Source organism: Petromyzon marinus, chromosome 8, assembly GCF_048934315.1.
Source record: "Petromyzon marinus isolate PM22_M1 ecotype Great Lakes invasive population chromosome 8, UKy_Petmar_22M1.pri1.0, whole genome shotgun sequence".
NCBI lineage: Eukaryota > Metazoa > Chordata > Hyperoartia > Petromyzontiformes > Petromyzontidae > Petromyzon > Petromyzon marinus.
The window spans coordinates 9,876,190-9,898,369 of NC_133674.1; the positions used below are offsets into that span (position 1 = coordinate 9,876,190).

At 47.5% G+C, this 22,180-nt stretch overlaps 1 protein-coding gene across 1 annotated transcript; it reads right to left on the reverse strand.

Moving 5' to 3' along the window:
* Positions 1–7,863: 7,863 nt before the first annotated feature.
* On the reverse strand, positions 7,864–22,180 carry LOC116940218 (sulfotransferase 2B1-like). Its single transcript, XM_032949686.2, has 7 exons — positions 22,038–22,180; positions 14,119–14,278; positions 12,190–12,398; positions 11,853–11,979; positions 10,729–10,829; positions 9,944–10,124; positions 7,864–8,553 (listed from the first exon to the last, which is right to left on the reverse strand). The coding sequence occupies exons 2-7, from the start codon at positions 14,273–14,275 to the stop codon at positions 8,426–8,428; spliced, it is 903 nt and encodes a 300-aa protein (XP_032805577.1). The 5' UTR covers positions 14,276–14,278; positions 22,038–22,180; the 3' UTR covers positions 7,864–8,425.

Genomic DNA, 22,180 nt, shown 5'->3' on the forward strand with positions numbered 1-22,180 from the left:
TTCCCCCCTTTTATCGCCCCCTCCCTCCCTCCCACCACCAACCCCCCGCGCGCACGTGACGCGAGCACGAGACGCGTGTCAGCTGGAAGCCACGTGACCGCGCTGCTGCCAGCTGCGCTGGTCACGTGACGTGCCTCGACCCGGGGCTCCACCCTCCATGGGGGCAGTCCCCCACGCCCCCCGCCCTCACGTCCCCCGCCCCTCTCCCCCATGCCCCCGACCGCTCACGCCCCCGCCCCCTACGCCCCCCGTACTTCGGACCCAGCCCCACCCCCCACGAACTCGGCCCCTCCTCTCTCGGGTGCAGCCACCCCCACTAATATTGATTGCCCCCCCCCCCCCCTTACAAATAACCCAACATATTTAGTTTAACATCGTACAAATCAATTTACTTTCGTTTTAACATTTTAATCAATCCACCGTTCGTTCTTTTCTTCCCCATCTCTTCCAGCAGGCGCTTTCTCATTAATTCAGACACAGATTGTCTGAACGTGGATTGCGCTGCTGCTAATTGTGGTGCTGCTGCTGGTGGTGGTCCTGGTGGTGCTGCTGTTGGTGGTCCTGGTAGTGCTGTTGGTGGTGGTCCTGGTGGTGGTCCTGGTAGTGCTGCTAATTGTGGTCCTGGTGGTGCTGTTGGTGGTGGTCCTGGTGGTGCTGCTGGTGGTGGTCCTGGTGGTGTTGCTGCTGGTGGTGGTCCTGGTGGTGCTGCTGGCGGTGGTCTTGGTGGTGCTGCTGGTGGTGGTCCTGGTGGTGCTGCTGGTGGTGGTCCTGGTGGTGCTGCTGGCGGTGGTCCTGGTGGTGCTGTTGGTCGTGGTCTTGGTGGTGTTGCTGGTGGTGGTCTTGGTGGTGCTGCTGGCAGTGGTCTTGGTGGTGCTGCTGGCGGTGGTCCTGGTGGTGCTGTTGGTGGTGGTCCTGGTGGTGCTGCTAATTGTGGTCTTAGTGGTGCTGCTGGTGGTGGTCTTGGTGGTGCTGCTGGTTGTGGTCCTGGTGGTGCTGCTGGTGGTGGTGCTGCTGGTGGTAGTCTTGGTGGTGCTGCTGGTGGTGGTCCTGGTGGTGCTGCTAATTGTGGTCTTAGTGGTGCTGCTGGTGGTGGTCCTGATGGTGCTGCTGGTGGTGGTCTTGGTGGTGCTGTTGGTGGTGGTCTTGGTGGTGCTGCTGGTGGTGGTCTTGGTGGTGCTGTTGGTGGTGGTCCTGGTGGTGCTGTTGGTGGTGGTCTTGGTGGTGCTGCTGGTGGTGGTCCTGGTGGTGCTGCTGGTGGTGGTCTTGGTGGTGCTGCTGGTTGTGGTCCTGGTGGTGCTGCTGATGGTGGTCCTGGTGGTGCTGCTGGTGGTAGTCTTGGTGGTGCTGCTGGTGATGGTCCTGGTGGTGCTGCTGGTGGTAGTCTTGGTGGTGCTGCTGGTGATGGTCCTGGTGGTGCTGTTGTTGGTGGTCCTGGTGGTGCTGCTGGTGGTGGTCCTGGTGGTGCTGTTGGTGGTGGTCTTGGTGGTGCTGCTGGTTGTGGCCCTGGTGGTGCTGCTGGTGGTGGTCCTGGTGGTGCTGCTGGTGGTGGCCCTGGTGGTGCTGCTGGTGGTGGCCCTGGTGGTGCTGCTGGTTGTGGTCTTGGTGGTGCTGCTGGTGGTGGTCCTGGTGGGGCTGCTGGTTGTGGTCCTGGTGGTGCTGCTGGTGGTGGTCCTGGTGGTGCTGCTGGTGGTGGTCCTGGTGGTGCTGCTGGTGGTGGTCCTGGTGGTGCTGCTGGTGGTGGTCCTGGTGGTGCTGCTGGTGGTGGTCCTGGTGGTGCTGCTGGTGGTGGTCCTGGTGGTGCTGCTGGCGGTGGTCCTGGTGGTGCTGTTGGTGGTGGTCCTGGTGGTGCTGCTGGTGGTGGTCCTGGTAGTGCTGCTAATTGTGGTCTTAGTGGTGCTGCTGGTGGTGGTCCTGATGGTGCTGCTGGTGGTGGTCTTGGTGGTGCTGCTGGTTGTGGTCCTGGTGGTGCTGCTGGTGGTGGTGCTGCTGGTGGTAGTCTTGGTGGTGCTGCTGGTGGTGGTCCTGGTGGTGCTGCTAATTGTGGTCTTAGTGGTGCTGCTGGTGGTGGTCCTGATGGTTCTGCTGGTGGTGGTCTTGGTGGTGCTGTTGGTGGTGGTCTTGGTGGTGCTGCTGGTTGGGGTCCTGGTGGTGCTGCTGGTGGTGGTCTTGGTGGTGCTGTTGGTGGTGGTCCTGGTGGTGCTGTTGGTGATGGTCCTGGTGGTGCTGTTGTTGGTGGTCCTGGTGGTGCTGCTGGTGGTGGTCCTGGTGGTGCTGTTGGTGGTGGTCTTGGTGGTGCTGCTGGTTGTGGCCCTGGTGGTGCTGCTGGTGGTGGTCCTGGTGGTGCTGCTGGTGGTGGCCCTGGTGGTGCTGCTGGTGGTGGCCCTGGTGGTGCTGCTGGTTGTGGTCTTGGTGGTGCTGCTGGTGGTGGTCCTGGTGGGGCTGCTGGTTGTGGTCCTGGTGGTGCTGCTGGTGGTGGTCCTGGTGGTGCTGCTGGTGGTGGTCCTGGTGGTGCTGCTGGTGGTGGTCCTGGTGGTGCTGCTGGTGGTGGTCCTGGTGGTGCTGCTGGTGGTGGTCCTGGTGGTGCTGCTGGTGGTGGTCCTGGTGGTGCTGCTGGCGGTGGTCCTGGTGGTGCTGTTGGTGGTGGTCCTGGTGGTGCTGCTGGTGGTGGTCCTGGTAGTGCTGCTAATTGTGGTCTTAGTGGTGCTGCTGGTGGTGGTCCTGATGGTGCTGCTGGTGGTGGTCTTGGTGGTGCTGCTGGTTGTGGTCCTGGTGGTGCTGCTGGTGGTGGTGCTGCTGGTGGTAGTCTTGGTGGTGCTGCTGGTGGTGGTCCTGGTGGTGCTGCTAATTGTGGTCTTAGTGGTGCTGCTGGTGGTGGTCCTGATGGTTCTGCTGGTGGTGGTCTTGGTGGTGCTGTTGGTGGTGGTCTTGGTGGTGCTGCTGGTTGGGGTCCTGGTGGTGCTGCTGGTGGTGGTCTTGGTGGTGCTGCTGGTGGTGGTCCTGATGGTGCTGCTGGTGGTGGTCTTGGTGGTGCTGTTGGTGGTGGTCTTGGTGGTGCTGCTGGTGGTGGTCTTGGTGGTGCTGTTGGTGGTGGTCCTGGTGGTGCTGTTGGTGGTGGTCTTGGTGGTGCTGCTGGTGGTGGTCCTGGTGGTGCTGCTGGTGGTGGTCTTGGTGGTGCTGTTGGTTGTGGTCCTGGTGGTGCTGCTGATGGTGGTCCTGGTGGTGCTGCTGGTGGTAGTCTTGGTGGTGCTGCTGGTGATGGTCCTGGTGGTGCTGCTGGTGGTAGTCTTGGTGGTGCTGCTGGTGATGGTCCTGGTGGTGCTGTTGTTGGTGGTCCTGGTGGTGCTGCTGGTGGTGGTCCTGGTGGTGCTGTTGGTGGTGGTCTTGGTGGTGCTGCTGGTTGTGGCCCTGGTGGTGCTGCTGGTGGTGGTCCTGGTGGTGCTGCTGGTGGTGGCCCTGGTGGTGCTGCTGGTGGTGGCCCTGGTGGTGCTGCTGGTTGTGGTCTTGGTGGTGCTGCTGGTGGTGGTCCTGGTGGGGCTGCTGGTTGTGGTCCTGGTGGTGCTGCTGGTGGTGGTCCTGGTGGTGCTGCTGGTGGTGGTCCTGGTGGTGCTGCTGGTGGTGGTCCTGGTGGTGCTGCTGGTGGTGGTCCTGGTGGTGCTGCTGGTGGTGGTCCTGGTGGTGCTGCTGGTGGTGGTCCTGGTGGTGCTGCTGGCGGTGGTCCTGGTGGTGCTGTTGGTGGTGGTCCTGGTGGTGCTGCTGGTGGTGGTCCTGGTAGTGCTGCTAATTGTGGTCTTAGTGGTGCTGCTGGTGGTGGTCCTGATGGTGCTGCTGGTGGTGGTCTTGGTGGTGCTGCTGGTTGTGGTCCTGGTGGTGCTGCTGGTGGTGGTGCTGCTGGTGGTAGTCTTGGTGGTGCTGCTGGTGGTGGTCCTGGTGGTGCTGCTAATTGTGGTCTTAGTGGTGCTGCTGGTGGTGGTCCTGATGGTTCTGCTGGTGGTGGTCTTGGTGGTGCTGTTGGTGGTGGTCTTGGTGGTGCTGCTGGTTGGGGTCCTGGTGGTGCTGCTGGTGGTGGTCTTGGTGGTGCTGTTGGTGGTGGTCCTGGTGGTGCTGTTGGTGGTGGTCTTGATGGTGCTGCTGGTGGTGGTCCTGGTGGTGCTGCTGGTGGTGGTCTTGGCGGTGCTGCTGGTTGTGGTCCTGGTGGTGCTGCTGGTGGTGGTCCTGGTGGTGCTGCTGGTGGTAGTCTTGGTGGTGCTGCTGGTGATGGTCCTGGTGGTGCTGCTGGTGGTAGTCTTGGTGGTGCTGCTGGTGATGGTCCTGGTGGTGCTGTTGTTGGTGGTCCTGGTGGTGCTGCTGGTGGTGGTCCTGGTGGTGCTGTTGGTGGTGGTCTTGGTGGTGCTGCTGGTTGTGGCCCTGGTGGTGCTGCTGGTGGTGGTCCTGGTGGTGCTGCTGGTGGTGGCCCTGGTGGTGCTGCTGGTGGTGGTCCTGGTGGTGCTGCTGGTGGTGGCCCTGGTGGTGCTGCTGGTGGTGGCCCTGGTGGTGCTGCTGGTTGTGGTCTTGGTGGTGCTGCTGGTGGTGGTCCTGGTGGGGCTGCTGGTTGTGGTCGTGGTGGTGCTGCTGGTTGTGGTCTTGGTGGTGCTGCTAGTGGTGCTGCTGGTTGTGGTCCTGGTTGTGGTCCTGGTGGTGCCTGGTGGTGCTGCTGTTTGTGGCCCTGGTGGTGCTACTGGTTGTGGTCCTGGTGGTGCCGCTGGTGGTGGTCCTGGTGGTGCCGCTGGTGGTGCCGCTGGTGGTGCCGCTGGTGGTGTTTTTTTTTCAGATGACGCTTACACATTTCAAATACGGCATGTGAACATTATAGTTAAAGCCTACTTGTTAAAATTATTTAAACGTTATTGAATTCTCAGCAAATTCAGAAAGGGCTTTTTTCGCATGATGGCACCGATTTTACAAGACTCCGTTCAGTGCTCTAAAATTGATAATGTGTGGTCCCGCTGCTGTGAACAATGTCTGTATTGAAACCCTTGTTTTAAGTTGTTTTCAGTTCCTCCTGGGGTGGCGCTGTTGTCTCCATCCTCGAATCTCACCCAGATCCGAGTGAACGCTGGCAAACACAATGCGGACGTGCAGAATATACACTCAACATCATCCCACCTACTCCTGGCTTTGACATTCCTCGTTGAGGACACTGGTGTATCCATCAACGCCATCAGAACATCAACAGGCCGATGCTGCATCAAATCTCCTTCATGAATGGGAAATTAAAGACAAGCCGCTTGAGCGTGATTGCGTCCTTGCAACTCGAACTGTTGGCCATATAAACCCATAAGGACACAAATATTCTAATAAAGATAGAGAGACCCATAGATTACCATCGAGGGGTTTATTCTGAACGTCAGCGCTGTTCCACTCGCCCAGGAGTCGGCAACCACATTAACAAGAATATCAATTTTGTTTGTCAAATTCGGTAACAAAAAAAATATCCCATCAATATTTCAAGAGCCGCATCGCAAGTGAATACGAGACGGTGGTCCTTAATAGATCGCTCACGTCACGAAGCAGTCTTTTATAGAGCCGCACAGGTGACCGACCCCGTGCTGACTCGCCGGCTTCACGTCAGCTGATAATTCATCAATCAGAACAACAACACCCTCCCTGGCTCTGGTGCCACCTGGGCGCAGCACACGGCAACAGCAGCCGTAGATTTCCAGCCGCTTTGCTCGCCACGATGAGTGCAAGATCAGCGCAGCGCTCCCTGCAGGCATACATTCATTTATAATAGAGGTTTTTGTTGGGGGGGGGGGGGGTATATCGCGTAAATATATAGATGTGTCGTTTTAAACCCGCCACAACCCGACAAAGCCAACTACTTGGTTATACTGTATATATTTACGCGATCTAACAAGAAAAAAAAACGATATTAAGCATGATATTGGTCGCGAAAGCCTACGTGATAAATTCATTTATCGCTCCATCTCCATCCGCAGTGATTTTTTTTTCTCCCCACGCTGTTTCAGCGATTACTTTTGTTAAACTCGAATTTGGCGTTTCTTTGCTTTTTTTCTCACTCAACGTTAGCATGCTTTGCGTTGTTTTACTTGGTTTTCCAGTTTCTCGACAGTGAGCTCATGGACACACGACCCCCACACAGCGCAGGGGAGTTGCATCAGTGGCACGAGGCGTTCGAGGCGCTCCGAGAAAGCGTTGCGATCTTGCCGAGTCCGTGTGATTGGCACACCCAGCCAGGGTGATGGCACATTGGATGGTGAAAAATCACCAATTAGGTTAAACATTAATTTTAATCATACATTCAGGTTTGAATCACAGCACATGGAAAGTTGGTTTTGCTGCGCCCGGCACAAGGCGTGCGTATAAAATGAGGCGTTGTAGCGAGGCCCTATTATCCAGCAGGGGGCCCTGATGGTCCAGGAGACGGGCTGGACGCGCGTCTACTCACCTGCCTGCTTGCACTTTCATTTGAAGGTTTCCACAATTAGGGACCCTTGGTTTCGTGTTTGTCTTCAAGCTTGTATCTTCCTCCGTAAGGTCCCCACTCCTCGTGCTCTCCCCTGAAATATCCCTCAGCCACCCTTTCTCGAATGTTCCCTCACCGTATTTCCCTTAGACAATCCCTGTCCTTTCCGTCTAACTAACGGACACAAACTGTCGCCTCTGGGATCCAATTTGTTTCCCGCCTATTCTCATTCGAAACTTTTCCTCCAAGGGGCCGTCCATAAATGACGTCACGCGATTTTGGACGATTTTTGACCCCCCCCCCCCCCTCGTCACACGGCGTCACAAAAAGTCAGACCCCCCCTCAAATATGACGTCACAAAGCTCTGCCCCCCCCCCCACAAAAAAATAAAACATGCTTCAAATCGCTTTAAACTATTGTCATTGTAGTGCGTATTTAATGTGGCGCTGCACTCTGATGTTGTAGGAGAAAACATTTATTAAAAATTATTTAATGAAGTAGAACGTGTTGTCTATATTTATTTAAAGTTGCGCATTTTGATGTGACGTCACATTTCTGAACCCCCCCCCTCTCGTCACACATCTTCGCAAATGTCTGACCCCCCTCCCCCCCTAGTTGCGTGACGTCATTTACGGACGGCCTCCAATCACTTCAAAAGCCTGCCTCCTGAACAATCCCTGTGGAGGCCTCTTTCCTCCAATCGGAGACCTTGGTTTATCGTTGAATAGCCATTATGCTGGACATTGGCTTGGGGTCAATTTCGGTCATTACACCTGGAAAGCACTCTCTGCTGTCATTGTGAATGAAATAGCATAATTGTGCACTCTGCGGAATGCAACGGTGATCAGGAATGGGACTCCGACCCCAACCTGCACAGCAGAGTACGGGGCGCGTTCCCAATTTATATTTGGGCGGACTTCATACTGACGTGGAGGGTGTTTCTGATCACTTGTTGATACGCAATTGACCTTCTGAAGAACACATTGAAAAGGAAGTTTCACCGTTTCACCAACTCCCCGGTGCTTAGCTTTTGTGGAGTCGCCCACTTCTCCGGAGGACAGAACACAACGCAGAGTACCGACTCGTCGTCTCTGAACCTTAATATTTGTATTGTTATTTTTGTTGTCTATTTATCCGACTTGTCCCCCTGCATAGGATTAACGATGGGAGGATGGACAGGGTGGACCGGCTGCACTCGCTGCTACTCTCAAAAATACAATGGCAGCCGATGGATAGGCCTAACCATAGCCCTAACTGCAACTCGATTTGTCCCTTCTCTCCTGAACATGAAGACATGCCTAGTAACGCATCCATTACAAAATAAACTCGGATTGCCAGCAGCAGTCTGTCTCACGACTGTGCTTAAATAAATAAAAAGGTGGACAACTGGATTCAGAAAATGTTAAGCAGGTGATAGACAATATTTAATAACAGGTTGACATTGACAAAGAAGATGAATCCTTGCAGTCACGAAAGCTTTAAATCGAAATTGACTACAAGTCATGCACAATCAAATGAAGTAGCAAATGAGAACTAATAATTGGCCAGCAACAAATGAGATTTTAGAGAAATGTATCAGGACAATTAAATAATGTAATCACATAATAGAAAACGTTATCTTGCTTGATAACGCAAATTTAAAAAAACATTTGTGACGTAAAAAAAGTAAATCTATAAGACCAGAATCACAAGCCACGCTATACGGAAAAAAATCAATTAGCCACAAAATATAAGCCTATTCGAACAATTACAAACTGTATTGGCTACATTTCTCTTAAGCATGCTATTACGTCTTTATTAATATTTTAAAACAATGCACATCTAAATAATAATTGCTTGATTAAAATAATTATGAATGCAGTCTAATTATACTGGCTAAACAGAACGGAAATCTGTCAAAAAGCTGGACAAACAGCACTAAGCTTGATCACAGTTAAGTGCTCCTGGCTTTAATTAAAATCATTATTCATCCAGTTCTGCGACGTCCCAGACAAATTTCAAATCGCAGCCTTCCATCTTCTTAGCATAGACCGTATCGAATGCCTCACTCAACGCCACGGTGAATTCACTTTTCCAGTTGCCAACTGCGCCTGAAAATAACCAGATGGAAAGATTTAGTATGACAAAAGTCACGCAAATTTGCATCATTAGACCTCCTTTGCCAGTACCAAAATGTAATAATAGGGGTTTTCCCCTTTTTTCTGGCAACAAAAGTGAAACTTTTTTACGAGGATTCATGTCTGCATTAACCACAATACCTGCAGTCAAAATGCAAACAAAAAACATACTATGATAGTATATGCATTGTCCTTGAAACTGATTGGTCCACACCAAGGGACGGCTTTCTTTTGAGCCTCGGCCCAATTGGCTGCAGGTATTGTGGTTAATGCAGACATGAATCCTTGTAAAAAGGTTTCAGTTTTGTTGCCAGAAAAAAAGTGGGAAAACCCTATTATTCCACCCAAATTTGTTTGTGTGAGTACACTGAGTGGTAGTGGAATGGTGAGCACGCTGGGCTACAAACCCGGCGACTCGAGTTTGATTCCTGATCATGGCCAGTCCTGGGCCCTCCTAGGTTAACTACAAATATCGCCACAAGGGAGACAAAGGCGGCGAGGCATGGTGTTGGTCACCCATCCCCTTGTATGCGGTGCTGGCTTATACAGGTGCTCGCTAACAGCACTTGCCCCACAAAGTCTGTTCAGGCTTTATATGGGGAATCTTTTTATTTGCACTGATATCAAATTCCTTACATTGTGCTGGATATAATAGTCACCTACATGGCATATTGTGGGGCACCTCAGTGTGGTTCTTTGACAATAGGGATGATGTAAATGTGATGCATCATGACCAATACATATTAACAATCCATATCCCTTTTTCACTTTATCTAGCCGAGTGGTGTTGTGGTTACATTTTCCCACCCCGCAGATTCAATTCCAATCAGACTTTCATTCCAAGTGAGTGACTGACTCAGAGGCACTAAGAGTAGGAGGCACTCTGTTTATTAACACGGCCTAACACTTATTAACTACAGTTCCCAGTCAGGACATCTGGTAGACTGCCTGACGGTGAAGACTCCAGCAGCAGCACGATGGGGATCCCACTCCAAGCGACAGCCCCGAGGTCCCCTCCCGGGGCCCCTCTCATACTGTCAGCGTGCCCTGGCTCCGCCCCCGGCCACGCCCCCTTATGGAACCTACTAGCGGGTTCTCGGTGTGCACTTTCCGTAACCCCCTAGATCCCTCTCTCTGGTCTATCACCAGGGCTGCTGTAAGCTGCAGATCCCCTTCCCTGCCAGCAACCAGCGTTATGCTGTTACGTGACCGATTCTATGTCATTTACAAAAGTACCACTTGGCAGTATCAAGACAGCAAGAGTTATGTGTCCCACCAACGAAAGTGGGTAACACCTCACATCTTTACTGACCAGGGAGATGCTTTAGCAGATCTTGCATGTCACTAGTTCTGAACATTTTACCTTTTCGCATGAACGTTCCAACGTTATGGTCTAGCCAATTGTTAGGGACGAGCGAGTAGTTGGCCATCGGGCTCTTCTTCATGCTGGAGAAGGTGCAGTGCTCTGCGATGGTGTCCAGGGCCGACTCGCTGAGTGGGCGCTTCATGAAGTCTGCAATTCGCTTCACGCTACCGCGCAGATCCTGCACACGTGGTCCACGCCACACCGACACAGTCATTCGTTTAGGATCGTCAACCGTCAAATCGAAGGTGTCTCCCTGCCCCCAACTCACCACAACTCAAACGAGTGTGGAATGCTGCCACCGGGCTTAGGTGGCCCTTAGACAGCGGTGCAAATGCCACATGTCTGTCTTAAGAATCGCACTATATATTTGTTTTTATCATTGGAAGAACTTTTCTTCACAAACGATTTGGTTTTCATGATGGTAAACTTCCAATCCTAGATTAGACATATTTCAAGTATTGCTGTGGTTAGAGTGTCTGGCTCACAAAAATAAGTTTACATCTTGATCAGGAGCTTATTTGGCACATCATCTCTCCACAGTGTATCAAATGAGTGCCCTTTTGAGGGCAGTTAACAGTGGTCAGTCTGAGGATAGACTGGCTAAAGCATAGAAATGCGTAAATTCCACACACAGCTTACGACTACCAATGGAGATAAGCACTGTGCCACTGCTCCATTGAGCAGGGAGACACTCTGATCTTCGCCTTGACACACTGCACATGATAACAGACACTTAAGTGTCTACGACGTAACACAGATGCTTTACAGTTGACGACACTAACCTTAACCATGTCTTCAAACGAGATGATGAAGATGTTAGGGGCGTCCTTGTGTTCGTGCCATCCCCGTACGTGGGTGAACCACGACCCTCCCGTTAATTGAGCTGTGGAAATATAACAAAGACGATGAAATGTCATGGGTTTTCATACATGCAGTACGCATTTACATCATCCCCCCCAGAATGTTCCCGTGTTAAGACATATCCCTTTAACGAAGCCCCCAAGATTACCAAAATATGTGGTAATTGCCCACCCTAATGTTGAATAATTTTACACATATGCAAAATAAGTGTTGCCATCGTCAATCAGTAACCCATCTCTTCATTTAAAACATGCACTAAAAAGACTTTTGATTCTCCACGTAGTTGTGAAAACGAGCAGAACTCGCTTAGCGCGCGACCCTGTAAGAACGCTGATTAGTCATAGCGCTCTTTGTTCTGGAAGCATATATTTTAAAGAAAAAAAAAGAAAATCCAAAAAGCGTTTACGAGTGAGAACCCGCAGCGGCTGTCTTTGTTTCCATTTGCTCGGCCAACGAGAGCGACGAAAGATCCGAGCCAACCAGCGCCCCTTCGATTCGATTATCACGATTCGTGGTCTCGCGTACATTTTTTTATTTTATTGTAGTGTTTGTTACGTAATGGTATTCCAGTACGCTCTAAGCCACGCAGCACCCGCCAGTGTGTTTACTCAACCTTGGTCTCCCTCTAACTTATTTTCGCGTGTTTCGGTGAGCATTTTAGACCCATAATATCTGGAAAGAGACCTGCAAGTGTTAGTGCTGGAAATGTGACCAAAGGTGTCAAGGAAAAGGATCACTCTGGATGCTACAATGCAAGTGATGAGACGGGTGAGCGTCAGGTTGATGGACTGGTGAGCACAGTTTATAATACTGACGTTATAATGATAAAAAAAATGAAATAATGGTTACCATCTATATTATTAACGCTGCTTACCGATAACCCAACAAAGCCCTCATATTTTGCTTATACGTAAGAAATAACACAATCTGGATAGCATCCCCATATATGCAACGGTATGATGATCGCTTTCAGTGCTCATTCAATAAGCGCTCATTTATCCTGGAAACCACCTTGAGTGCTAAGATAGAGTTGAATGCAACAAACCTTTATTGCTCACAAAATTGCGGAAACATTCTTCAAGAGTTCCCATATCGGTAAGAAACTGTGCAAACTTTGAAAAGTGATGAATTGACACCATAACGTCCTTCGGATTGCGAATAACATAGATGGCCTAAAATAAGACACAAATAAGTAGGAATGAATTACCATACACATTTAAAAAAGATGAATCCATTTAATCAATGTTATAACCATATAAGGACCTCTGAGATTATCAAGCATTAAATTAAGAGCAAGCTGATGGCGTTCAAGTCATTGGATATCTTTAATAAAAAAGTGACGCAATAGAAATTGTGTGGTGCTGTTGTGTATAAGTTCTGACCTTTCCCTTGCCCTCTTTGAGCTTCTTTGGTGCTATGGAGTATGATGCATGGGTCGAGATCAGGCGTGGAGAGGGGCGGTTTTCCAAATATTTTTTTCCAGTGATGCTCTCCACCCAGGGCACCCTTTGCCAGGACGGTATGGTCTTCACTGGAGTCAAATCCCCTCCACTGACAATCAGCGTCGTTATCTCCTGCATCCATGTGGTGCCTTTTTGGCCACGTGAATGACACGCGTTCGTGACACAACAAACAACAAACGAGGCAAACTTATTCTGCTCAAATATGATGGCAATGTGAATGTGATATTGTAATGAGTGTGATGCGTTTATCACGTCGTTGGCCAAAATAACCAATATTTCAGTTTCAGTTTTCAGTTGCATTTATTTGGTATACTGTAGCCCTGTGAGCCATTCGGCTCTTGAATCGGGTGCAACCGCAACAAACAAAAAACATGAACAAGAAAACATCTTAAAGTGACTATGTGCAAACATAAAAATCCGGGAAAAAACAGCCCCACAGAGCTTTGGTAATTGTTAGCACTGTTTCCGGTTGCCTTCACATTATGGCTGTGGTTTTCTGGGTCTCCGTGCAAAAAAATGAGTGCCTTAAAACAATTACGGCGCTTTGAGATGCCATTTCTATGAATGACACGGCTATATTAGACATGTTTTCAGTAATAAGTTGTGGTTTTCCCATTCTACCATTGCTTCGGGATTTATATATTGAGCAACACTTTGTAGGAAATCAACAGAAGTAGACTTATTGAGAGACCGCTCACCCAGACATAAGAATGCCTACTTTCCACCACTATCTCATCAAAAGAGATGAGCACTTTCTGTTTTAATGTTTACTCTGACATAGCTCACATCTCAGCTAGAGGCTACCTGGTAGCCCCTGTCTCCTCCTACCTACCTGGTAGCCTCTAGCATGGGAGTGTAATGGGCACTCTCCTCGCCAATATGCGGAGACAGGTAAGGGCTCAAATCCTTTTAATCTAACCTTCTCTGTCACCTTTCCTTACCTGCAGTTTTCTCTCCATCCACAGCTCTCTCATCTCTCGTCACTCCTGCCGACGACCCCTCTAATCCCCACGGCCGCCTCTCCCATTCTCTCCCCCTCCCCAGTGCCGGATTCTCCTAGTAGCAAAAGTAGCTCCATATGTAAGTGGCTACGGACCCCGCACTTTCAAGGGCCCCGAACAAAATGCTTTTAGGGTATCAATTCCGGTTCAGTGCTTCTGCACTTGCTCTATTACTATAGTACTATACCGCATTCAACTTTTATGAACGACTGGGTGTTTAAGGTTAGCGATTTGTCGTATTATCTGGCTGTATAGCAAATGAAAAAATACAATTACTTTACGATGCAAGTTACTTTTTTATATATATATTTACGTGTATTTTTGTTTATTTAGGGCCTCTTCATAGCATATGCTACAGGCCCTGCACTAGCTGAATCTGGCACTGCCCCTCCCCTCATCCCTGTCTCCTCCTACCCAGCCACCAATGCCCTATCTTTACATCTCGAACCATGCCCCCTCATCTTTAGCCACCAATTCTCTCTCTTCATAATTCGGGGTTACTCTCGGTCACCGCGGTGCAGGTATTGGCATCAGTGTGTACGGTGTAGGGAATGCCAATATTGTGGGGACCGTTATGGAGAATTGTTACAGGCGCCACGAACACGTGTTCTGTGCCCAGCAATGAGCATCCAGGGCCGTGTATGAGGTGTCTGCAAATTAGTTGAGAGGCTCTATTAGTTTCAGCAAAATGCAGAATAAATGCACCCGTTATTTTTTTATGGCAGGGGCTTTATTGAGTGAGGGACAACCACTGCTGCACGCATTTGATTTGCCCTGGAGAGATGACGGGCCGAGTCCAGTCCGCAGTGTTGACATTTCAGTTCATGTAAATTTTTTTTATATTTACCTGATTTGGGATAAGTCACCACAAAGACGTCATCGTCACGCACGTCAAAATCCTCCGAGTACTGCAGGCTTTCTGGTGTTTGTATACTGGTGGGGAAGCAAATGCCTTTGTATTCACTAAAAGTCTGGCAATCTGCGTTGCTGTTATTCTCTTCCATCGTCTGGAATATAAAAACAACAGGAACAGGTAATCGACATTTTTGTAAGGCGAGGCATACAGAGAGAATTGATCGCGTTAGAATAGAAAGTGCTGCGACTGTACAATCTAGTTGTGGACAATGCAGCAACGTTCGTTGAAGTCTCTTCTCTCGGCAGGGGCAATGGGACGCCCCTCGTTCCATGTCCCCACGGCTGAGTCGTTGGCGCGCCCTCGCGTAAACGGCAGCCTGGTTTTTTTTTCCTGTGTGCATTTTACTTATTACGGTAAAAGTTTGTTGAGCCAGCTGCGTATGTATGTGTTGCGCCATAACAAGGCGCTGTAAGCAGCTTACCTGCCACCACGCTCACGGGCCGACAGGGGGCAGCCGAGAGAGAGCGAGGTGTGTAGGGGTTGACCCAAGGTCAAACCCCCTCCCTCCTGGGGGGCCCGTGACCTGAGGTTGACACTCCAGACCCCCCAGGGGCTGGGGGCTGAGGGGGATGGGCTCCCCCCACCCCTTCCTAAGACCCCTTAAGATTTAAGACCCTCTAAGACCTTCCAGAAGGTTCTGGAGGGTGGGGGGGGGGGTTCATGAGGGGAGGGGTAAGCCCGACCTGGGGATAAAAAGCCGACCCTCTGAACGGGTCGGGCAGTGTTCGCCAACTCAAGCTTGAAGACATCTGAAGACCTGAAGACTGGACCAGCACCCGGGAACCCTCAACCGAGGCTCTCGCCAGAGCCGGGGTGTAGCGGACCAGAGGTGAGCTCGAACCCCCTGGGACCCTCCCCGAGGCTCTGGTCAGAGCCGGGGTGTAGCGGACCAGGGGTGAGCCCCGTACCCTGCCTGGGACGGGTCGGTCCAGTCTTCCCTTAGCTGCCGTGGCAAGGGACCGGTGTGTAGAGTAGCCCGGAGTGTGTAGGACGCACTAGAAGTGAGTGTTTACCTCCCTTAGGCTATCGGATTGAAGGGGTCATACCCCATCGTGTTACAGTTGCGATTAACAGAGTTGTTATGATAAATGCGTTGCCTCCAGCAGACGTCTCCGTGTGGTTAGTTGTAGACACAACATAACAAATACAGCACCACATCTGCTACATTAGACTCTCTGAATCACATTTACAGTAGCCTTGATAATAAGCAGTACTGTGCCTGTCTTTTTATAGACCTGTCCAAAGCTTTTGATAGAGTATACCACAACACCCTGCTTAGTAGACTAAGTTGCCTCGGTTTTTCCGAAAACGCAGTAAAATGGTTACAAAATTACCTCTTTTCTCGCACCCAAACTGTATTCATAGATGGTTGGAGGTCAAACAGTGTTAAGATAACAAAAGGGGTTCCACAGGGTTCCATCTTCTGCCCCCTTTTGTTCTCTCTTTATGTCAATGACGCGGGCACTGACCTGGATCATTCCAGGGTAAATCTTCTTGCAGATGACACGATACTGATTACTGCTGGCCGCTCTCCGGATGACGTGATTGCTAAGCTACAGGGTGATTTCAACAAACTACAACATCAGCTAGTTGCTCTTAAACTAGTCCTGAATACCTCCAAAACCAAGGTGCTATGCTTCTCACCAGGACTAAAGCAGGAAGTTATTTTTCCCCAATTATATTCCTTAAATAATTATCAAATAGAGCAAGTCAAGATCTATAAGTATCTTGGGGTCATCCTGGATTCAAAACTTAATTTTTAAGATAACATTGATTATATTGGTAAAAAGACAAAAATAAAAATTGGTTTTCTGTATCGACACAAGCACTGCTTCCCCCCAATGTTCCGTTTGGAATTGATAAAAGCTACCATACTGCCTCTACTTGACTACTGTGACATCGTGTATAAATCAGCCCCAAGTACTGTACTGAAGAAGCTTGATTCCATCTATCACTCGGCCGAAAAGATTTACATTGAACTGCCCACATAGGACTCACCACTGTGATCTCTACATTGGGTCAAACTTAACATCTCTTAATGTTCAACAGCTTGTGCACCAGATCGTATTTATTCACGATGTACTTACAAAAAAATCCGCAGACTACCTGCTGGATCTCCTTTCTCTTTCAAAGAACAAATTTGACCTCAGGTCTTCGCTCATTTACCAGCTTCACATTCCCTATTGCCATACAAAAACTGGACGAAGGGCCTTTGCTATTGATGCCCCCAGGGTCTGGAATGTTATTGCCAATAAACTGCAACTTGAATCGCTACCAATGAGATCTTCATCATTAGACCTCCTTTGCCAGTACCCTTTTTTCTGGCAACAAAACTGAAACCTTTTTACAAGGATTCATGTAACTGCATTAACCACAATACCTGCAGTCAAAATGCAAACAAAAAAACATACTATGATAATATATGCATTGTCCTTGAAACTGTATGGTCCACACCAAGGGACAGCTTCCTTTTGAGCCTCGACCCGATTGGTCGCCAAAAGGCATCCTCTGGTCGAGCACCAATTGGGTCGAGGCTCAAAAAAAAGCCGTCCCTTGGTGTGGACCAATCAGTTTCAAGGACAATGCATCATATTATCATGGTATGTTTTTTTTGTTTGCATTTTGACTGCAAGTATTGTGGTTAATGCAGACATGAATCCTTGTAAAAAGGTTTCAGTTTTGTTGCCAGAAAAAAGGGGAAAAAACCCTATTATCAATGAGATCTTCTCTCAAAACCGCTCTACAGGAGTTGTACACCCCTAGCTGCCACTGCTATTCATTGGCGTAAAGTAAAATAAAATGTTTCGCTCCGGATGACGCTGCAAAGCATTATCTGTATTTTGATTTAGCGTGCTGATCTTGAAAGTGCATTGAAAAATTTGATGCTCCGACTGATGCTTCTGTTGTTGTGGAGTAACTCATGCAGCCAGCTATGGCTCTAGGATTTGGTGTTACATGTTATTTATGTAGTTTATTGTAAAAATTCTTGGTCAAAGTCCCTATGATCATTGCTACGTTGCAATTATGGCTTTATTTTTTGGTGATTTCGAAAACATGTTTTGTTTTGGACATGTTTGTCTTGTTGTAGTACCGAGTTAGACTTATGGCCCTAATATAAGTTTTCTTGTGGTTGTTGTTGTTGTTGTTTGACTTGCATCCCACTGGGATTTATTGCACACAGCGTTGGTGTACGGTGCTTTTTTCAGGAATATTTTGCTGTTTTTTTCATGGATTTTCTGTTTGCACAGTCACAGTCACTTTAAGATGTTTTCTTGTTCGTGTTTTTGTTTTTTTGTTTGTTGTGGTTGCACTCGATTCAAGAGCCGAATGGCTCACAGGGCTATACCAAAATAAAGAAACGGAATGTTGAACTTCTTTCGTACCGTACGTAGCCAACAGTGCTTATCGGAGCTGGCCAGGAATGGGGAAAAACATGGTCCACATTTCACTCAGGCAACAGGAGAGCACAGCGTGAACGTTACTAACCTAACATTCAAACTCACGGATCGCTTGGCGTGTCCTTACTCTTCTAGGCTGCCACGTCTTCACCAACCAGCACTGACCAGCGTGGTGAAGTACGGTCAAATAGCCCTGACCCACGCAGCGTGCGGTGGCCCTCACCGAGCGGTGGGTTCAAAAGACGATGCACATATATATGTCTAGACCATACAGGATGCAAAATAGGCTGTACAGGATGCCAAAAGTGTACAACGCTTTTCTCATACCCCTTCGCATAGGCCCCTCGTTATAACTCGCAAAATGTGCCATTGGAATGCAAGAGGTTAAGACGTGGTCTTCTGACTTTAAAAAAAAGATTCATCACTGCATAATACATGTGTTACATAATGTATTATGTAACCCAATGTATTATGTAATACAATGTACCAGGTAGGAGTTAATCTCTTGTTGACCCTTAGCCAGTAGTAGAAAGTTCACATTCTCATGCCAAATGTGATGCAATAAAGGTATTCCTGCCTTACACTACGATACCGTGTATAATTTGCAATGTTCTGAGAAACTGTTGGGGCCTAGGCTGTACGTAGGGCCTGTAATCCAGCACTGGAGGCGAGGATTGGTGGATCAGAACTAGATTTCGTGAGTCTGCCCTCCTACTCGTGGGGGTCAAGTTAATAATTTCCTTGATTACCAGGGTACGATGGCAGTACAGCAAGTAGGATTCATTTCCACCTGTATTCCATGTGTACGGGGGTTAAGTGTTTCCCCCTTCGCACGCATGCGTTTTCTCCAGGCACTCCACTTTCCTCCCATTGATAACGTTGGCCAAATATCCCAAAATACGGTTCAACGTACGGCACATACAATCGCTGTTGTATGTGCCGTTTGTTGAACTTCTTTCTCACCGTACATAGCCAATCGTGTTAATTGGAGGTGCAGGGGAAAGACAACAACTAACGACAAAAAGCAGTTCTAAAGAAATTAGTTTTCAATCTAGATTTAAGAGTGCATAGCTTCTGTGACTTCCTAATATCTGAAGGAAACGCGCGATGCAGTCAGTGAGACCGTGTTTGTTGGCGTCCGTTCTACCATCATCATTGCCCTGAATTCGAACTTTTTGTTCGTAGAACACATAATTGTTCTTTTTGTTATCAGAGGCGTTCCCATGTGTCACATTTACAGCTTCTATGCAATGGTAATCTGTAAACTTACAAAGGCCATTTTTACGTGAACTTAGTACAATAATCAACAATGCTTTATCTGTTTAACACGTAGGCTTTCGCGACCAATATTATTCATAATAAAGGTTTTTGGGTTAGATCGCGTTATTTATAAATGTGTCGAAACCCTCCACCACCCGACACGGCCAATCAGCAAAAAAGTGTCACGTTGACAAAAGACAAATAGTTCACTACTTTAGCCCACCGGTGTGTTGAAGAGTGAATCCACAACATTTACAGTTTGAGTAGGACGTTTCGCTAGTAATTACATCCAGCATCATCGGGCAATTCGTCAGAATGGTAAAGCCCTCGCTTGCTCCCGGTCTTAAATAGAGCAGCAGGGTGACGTCATCATTTAACTCATTTCAGGTGCAGTGATTTGAGGCGGAGGGGGGGGGGGGTTGTAATTATATAATCGATTGGTAATCAGTCAATGGTTTTGATTAGTAATGAGTTGTATATTAGTAATTAGTTGTAATGTGTGTTATTGTGATTATATGCTACGTTAGTAATCTGTTAATTAGTATGTGTTTCCCCTATAAGGAATTGTAATATGTATCATTTAATAATACGCTTCCAAGCCGCACTAACCCTGTAGCTGTCAGAGTGATTAAAGTTATTTCTATTCCTCTCAATTTCAATGGATTCTCTAATTAGTCTTTGCCAGTAATAATTAGTTTTACACAACACTTCAACGTTATCAAAATCAATTGAGTGTCCTTGTTGACAAGCATGTTCTGCCATTGCCGACAGTTGTGTTTGAGATAATTAAATATTTATTTGATGTTCTTTTAGTCTTATGCTGATGTTACGTCACGTCTGTCCAATATAGCATCTGCCACATAACAATTAATCCGACATACACCTTCTGTTGATAATTTAGGTAATGCGTCTTTATTGCAAGATACTAATTTTTGAATTTTGTGTACTGTACCAAATCTTACTGTAATGTTTTGCTTTTGCAAAACACGGGCTAATTTGTCAGTTACTCCTGAGATATATGGAATTTTTATTGTTTTAACAATCTGATCGCTTTCAGCAGTGTTGCTTTGCGATCGTGATTTGGCATTCAGTGCTCTGTTAATTTGAGCATTATTGTAGCCATTCTGTCGTAGTGCTTCTTTAACGTGTTTGATCTCTCTCACTAGACTTTCACCATCTGACACTGTTTTAGCCTGATGTATGAGCGTCTTGATAAGAGAGGATTTCTGAGCTGGATGATGATGCAAATCTGCATTCAGATAGGCATCAGTGTGCGTTTGCTTTCTGTAAACGCTGTGTGTTATTTTACCGTTTAGGCCATGTCCAAGCAAAATATCTAGGAACGGGAGTGTGTTATTCACCTCCATTTCCATGGTGAACTGGATGGCCGGCTTTTGTGCATTGAGATGATTTAGAAAATCATTAAGTGTATCTTTACCATGTGGCCAGACAACCAAAGTGTCATCCACATATCTAAACCAAAAAGATAGTTTTAATGTGCTCGAGGCAAGTGCTCTTATTTCAAAGTTTTCCACGTACAAATTTGCTATAGCAGGGGATAAATGAGAGCCCATTGCTGCTCCTTCCTTTTGTTTAAAGAAATCCCCTCTCCATAAGAAGTAAGTGTTATTTAAACAATGGTCAGCAAGTTTCGGAATATCTTTTGGTAAACCTGTATTCTTTACTAGTGTATCAAGTAATTTAACGATTCATCCACTGGAACCTTAGTGAAAAGATAAATCACATCAAAACTTACCAGAATATCATTAGGATTAAGTTATATATCTTTAATCACATTCACAAGATGTTCTGAATTTCTCATGAATGAAGATGTCCTACCGATGTAGGGCTGTATTTGTTTAGTTATATATTTTGCTAATTTATATGTGGCAGAGCCAATTGTACTGACTATGGGTTGTAATGGGATGCCGATTTTATGAATCTTTGGCAGCCCATAGAGTCTAGGTCGTTTTGAGGCCCTTGGCTTAATTTGGTATTGCTCATTCTTAGGGATTAATGAATTTTCAATTATTGCGGTAGTCTTACGTTCTAAAGTATTAGTTGGATCTCGTTTAATTTTAAAGTAGGTACTTTCCTCTAGTAAATTTCTAATTTTATTATCATAATCGGCTCGTGAAATCACTACAGTAGTGCGGCCTTTATCAGCTGCCAGGATTTGGATATCCTTATTTACGCTTTTGCTTCGTTAGAGCTAATATTTACTTTTGGAACTTTGCTATTCTCAATTATTTTGGCAACCTCGTGTCTAGTCATCTCTGCCTCATTATGTGGAAGGAGTCTTACTGCTGATTCTACCTCAGCAATCATCTCATCCACTGGAATTGTGCATGGGGTAACGGCAAAGTTAAGGCCTTTAGAAAGGACAGAGATCATGTCACTGGTTAAAACAGTGTTAGTCAAGTTCATTTCGGTTTTGTTTTTAAATTGTTCGTTTTTAGTAGGGATTTGTCTATTATGAAGTCTAGAAAATGTATTCATTTGGTTAGTTTTTGTTAGATTAAACACATTATCAGCCGAAACACAACGTCGTACTCAAACTGTAAATGTTGTGGATTCACTCTACAACACACCGGTGGGCTAAAGTAGTGAACTATTTGTCTTTTGTCAACGTGACACTTTTTTTGCTGATTGGCTGTCGGGTGGTGGAGAGTTTCGACACATTTATAAATAACGCGATCTAACCCAAAAACCTTGATTATGAATGCATTATTTCATACAGGTAGCAGACGGAACTTTGCACCCGAACCTCAAGTATATGTTCGTGTTCTTGGTTCTTTCGGTAAAGTCACGTAGAAGGGAAACAATACAATAATAAAAATATAAAACAATAAACCGTCCCTTCTACGTGACTTTGCCGAAAGAACCAAGAATATGAATCCCTGCAGTCACGAAAGCTTTAAATCAAAATATATGTTCGTGATTATCGAGCACGTGCATTGCAAGTATTTACACGTTATCATCCAAAAATTATGAAGAAAAGTGGCCTGGCAACTAGATGTATATTTCATTTTCAGAATCAAGAGTCATACACTGGCAAACTAATAGGCAATTATAAACTTACTTGCCACTTTCCTTAATTACAGGAGCGTATTTGCGACGAATTGGTTAAGAATTAAGAGGCACGTAAAGAGACCGTACAAAAGCACTGTGTGAGTGTAGCTCAGTATGCACCTGTAGAGAGTATGGATCGTGGATGATGTTTGGAGTGCAGGCAGCAGTCGTCTCGCTCCTGAAGCTGGCCACAAGTCGAGTGAGGACGTGCGCAAGTTACGCGTTTTTTTGTTAGCCGCCTCTAGGAGCCTCCCACACGTGAC

Excerpts from the sequence above, each read along its gene's own strand:
- LOC116940218 (XM_032949686.2), bottom strand. The coding sequence starts at position 14,275 with ATGGAAGAGAATAACAGCAACGCAGATTGCCAGACTTTTAGTGAATAC. Across the intron at positions 10,830-11,852 it reads CAATTTTGTGAGCAATAAAG|CTCAATTAACGGGAGGGTCG; the intron begins GTTTGTTGCATT and ends ATATTTCCACAG. Across the intron at positions 8,554-9,943 it reads TGGAACGTTCATGCGAAAAG|GCGCAGTTGGCAACTGGAAA; the intron begins GTAAAATGTTCA and ends GGTTATTTTCAG.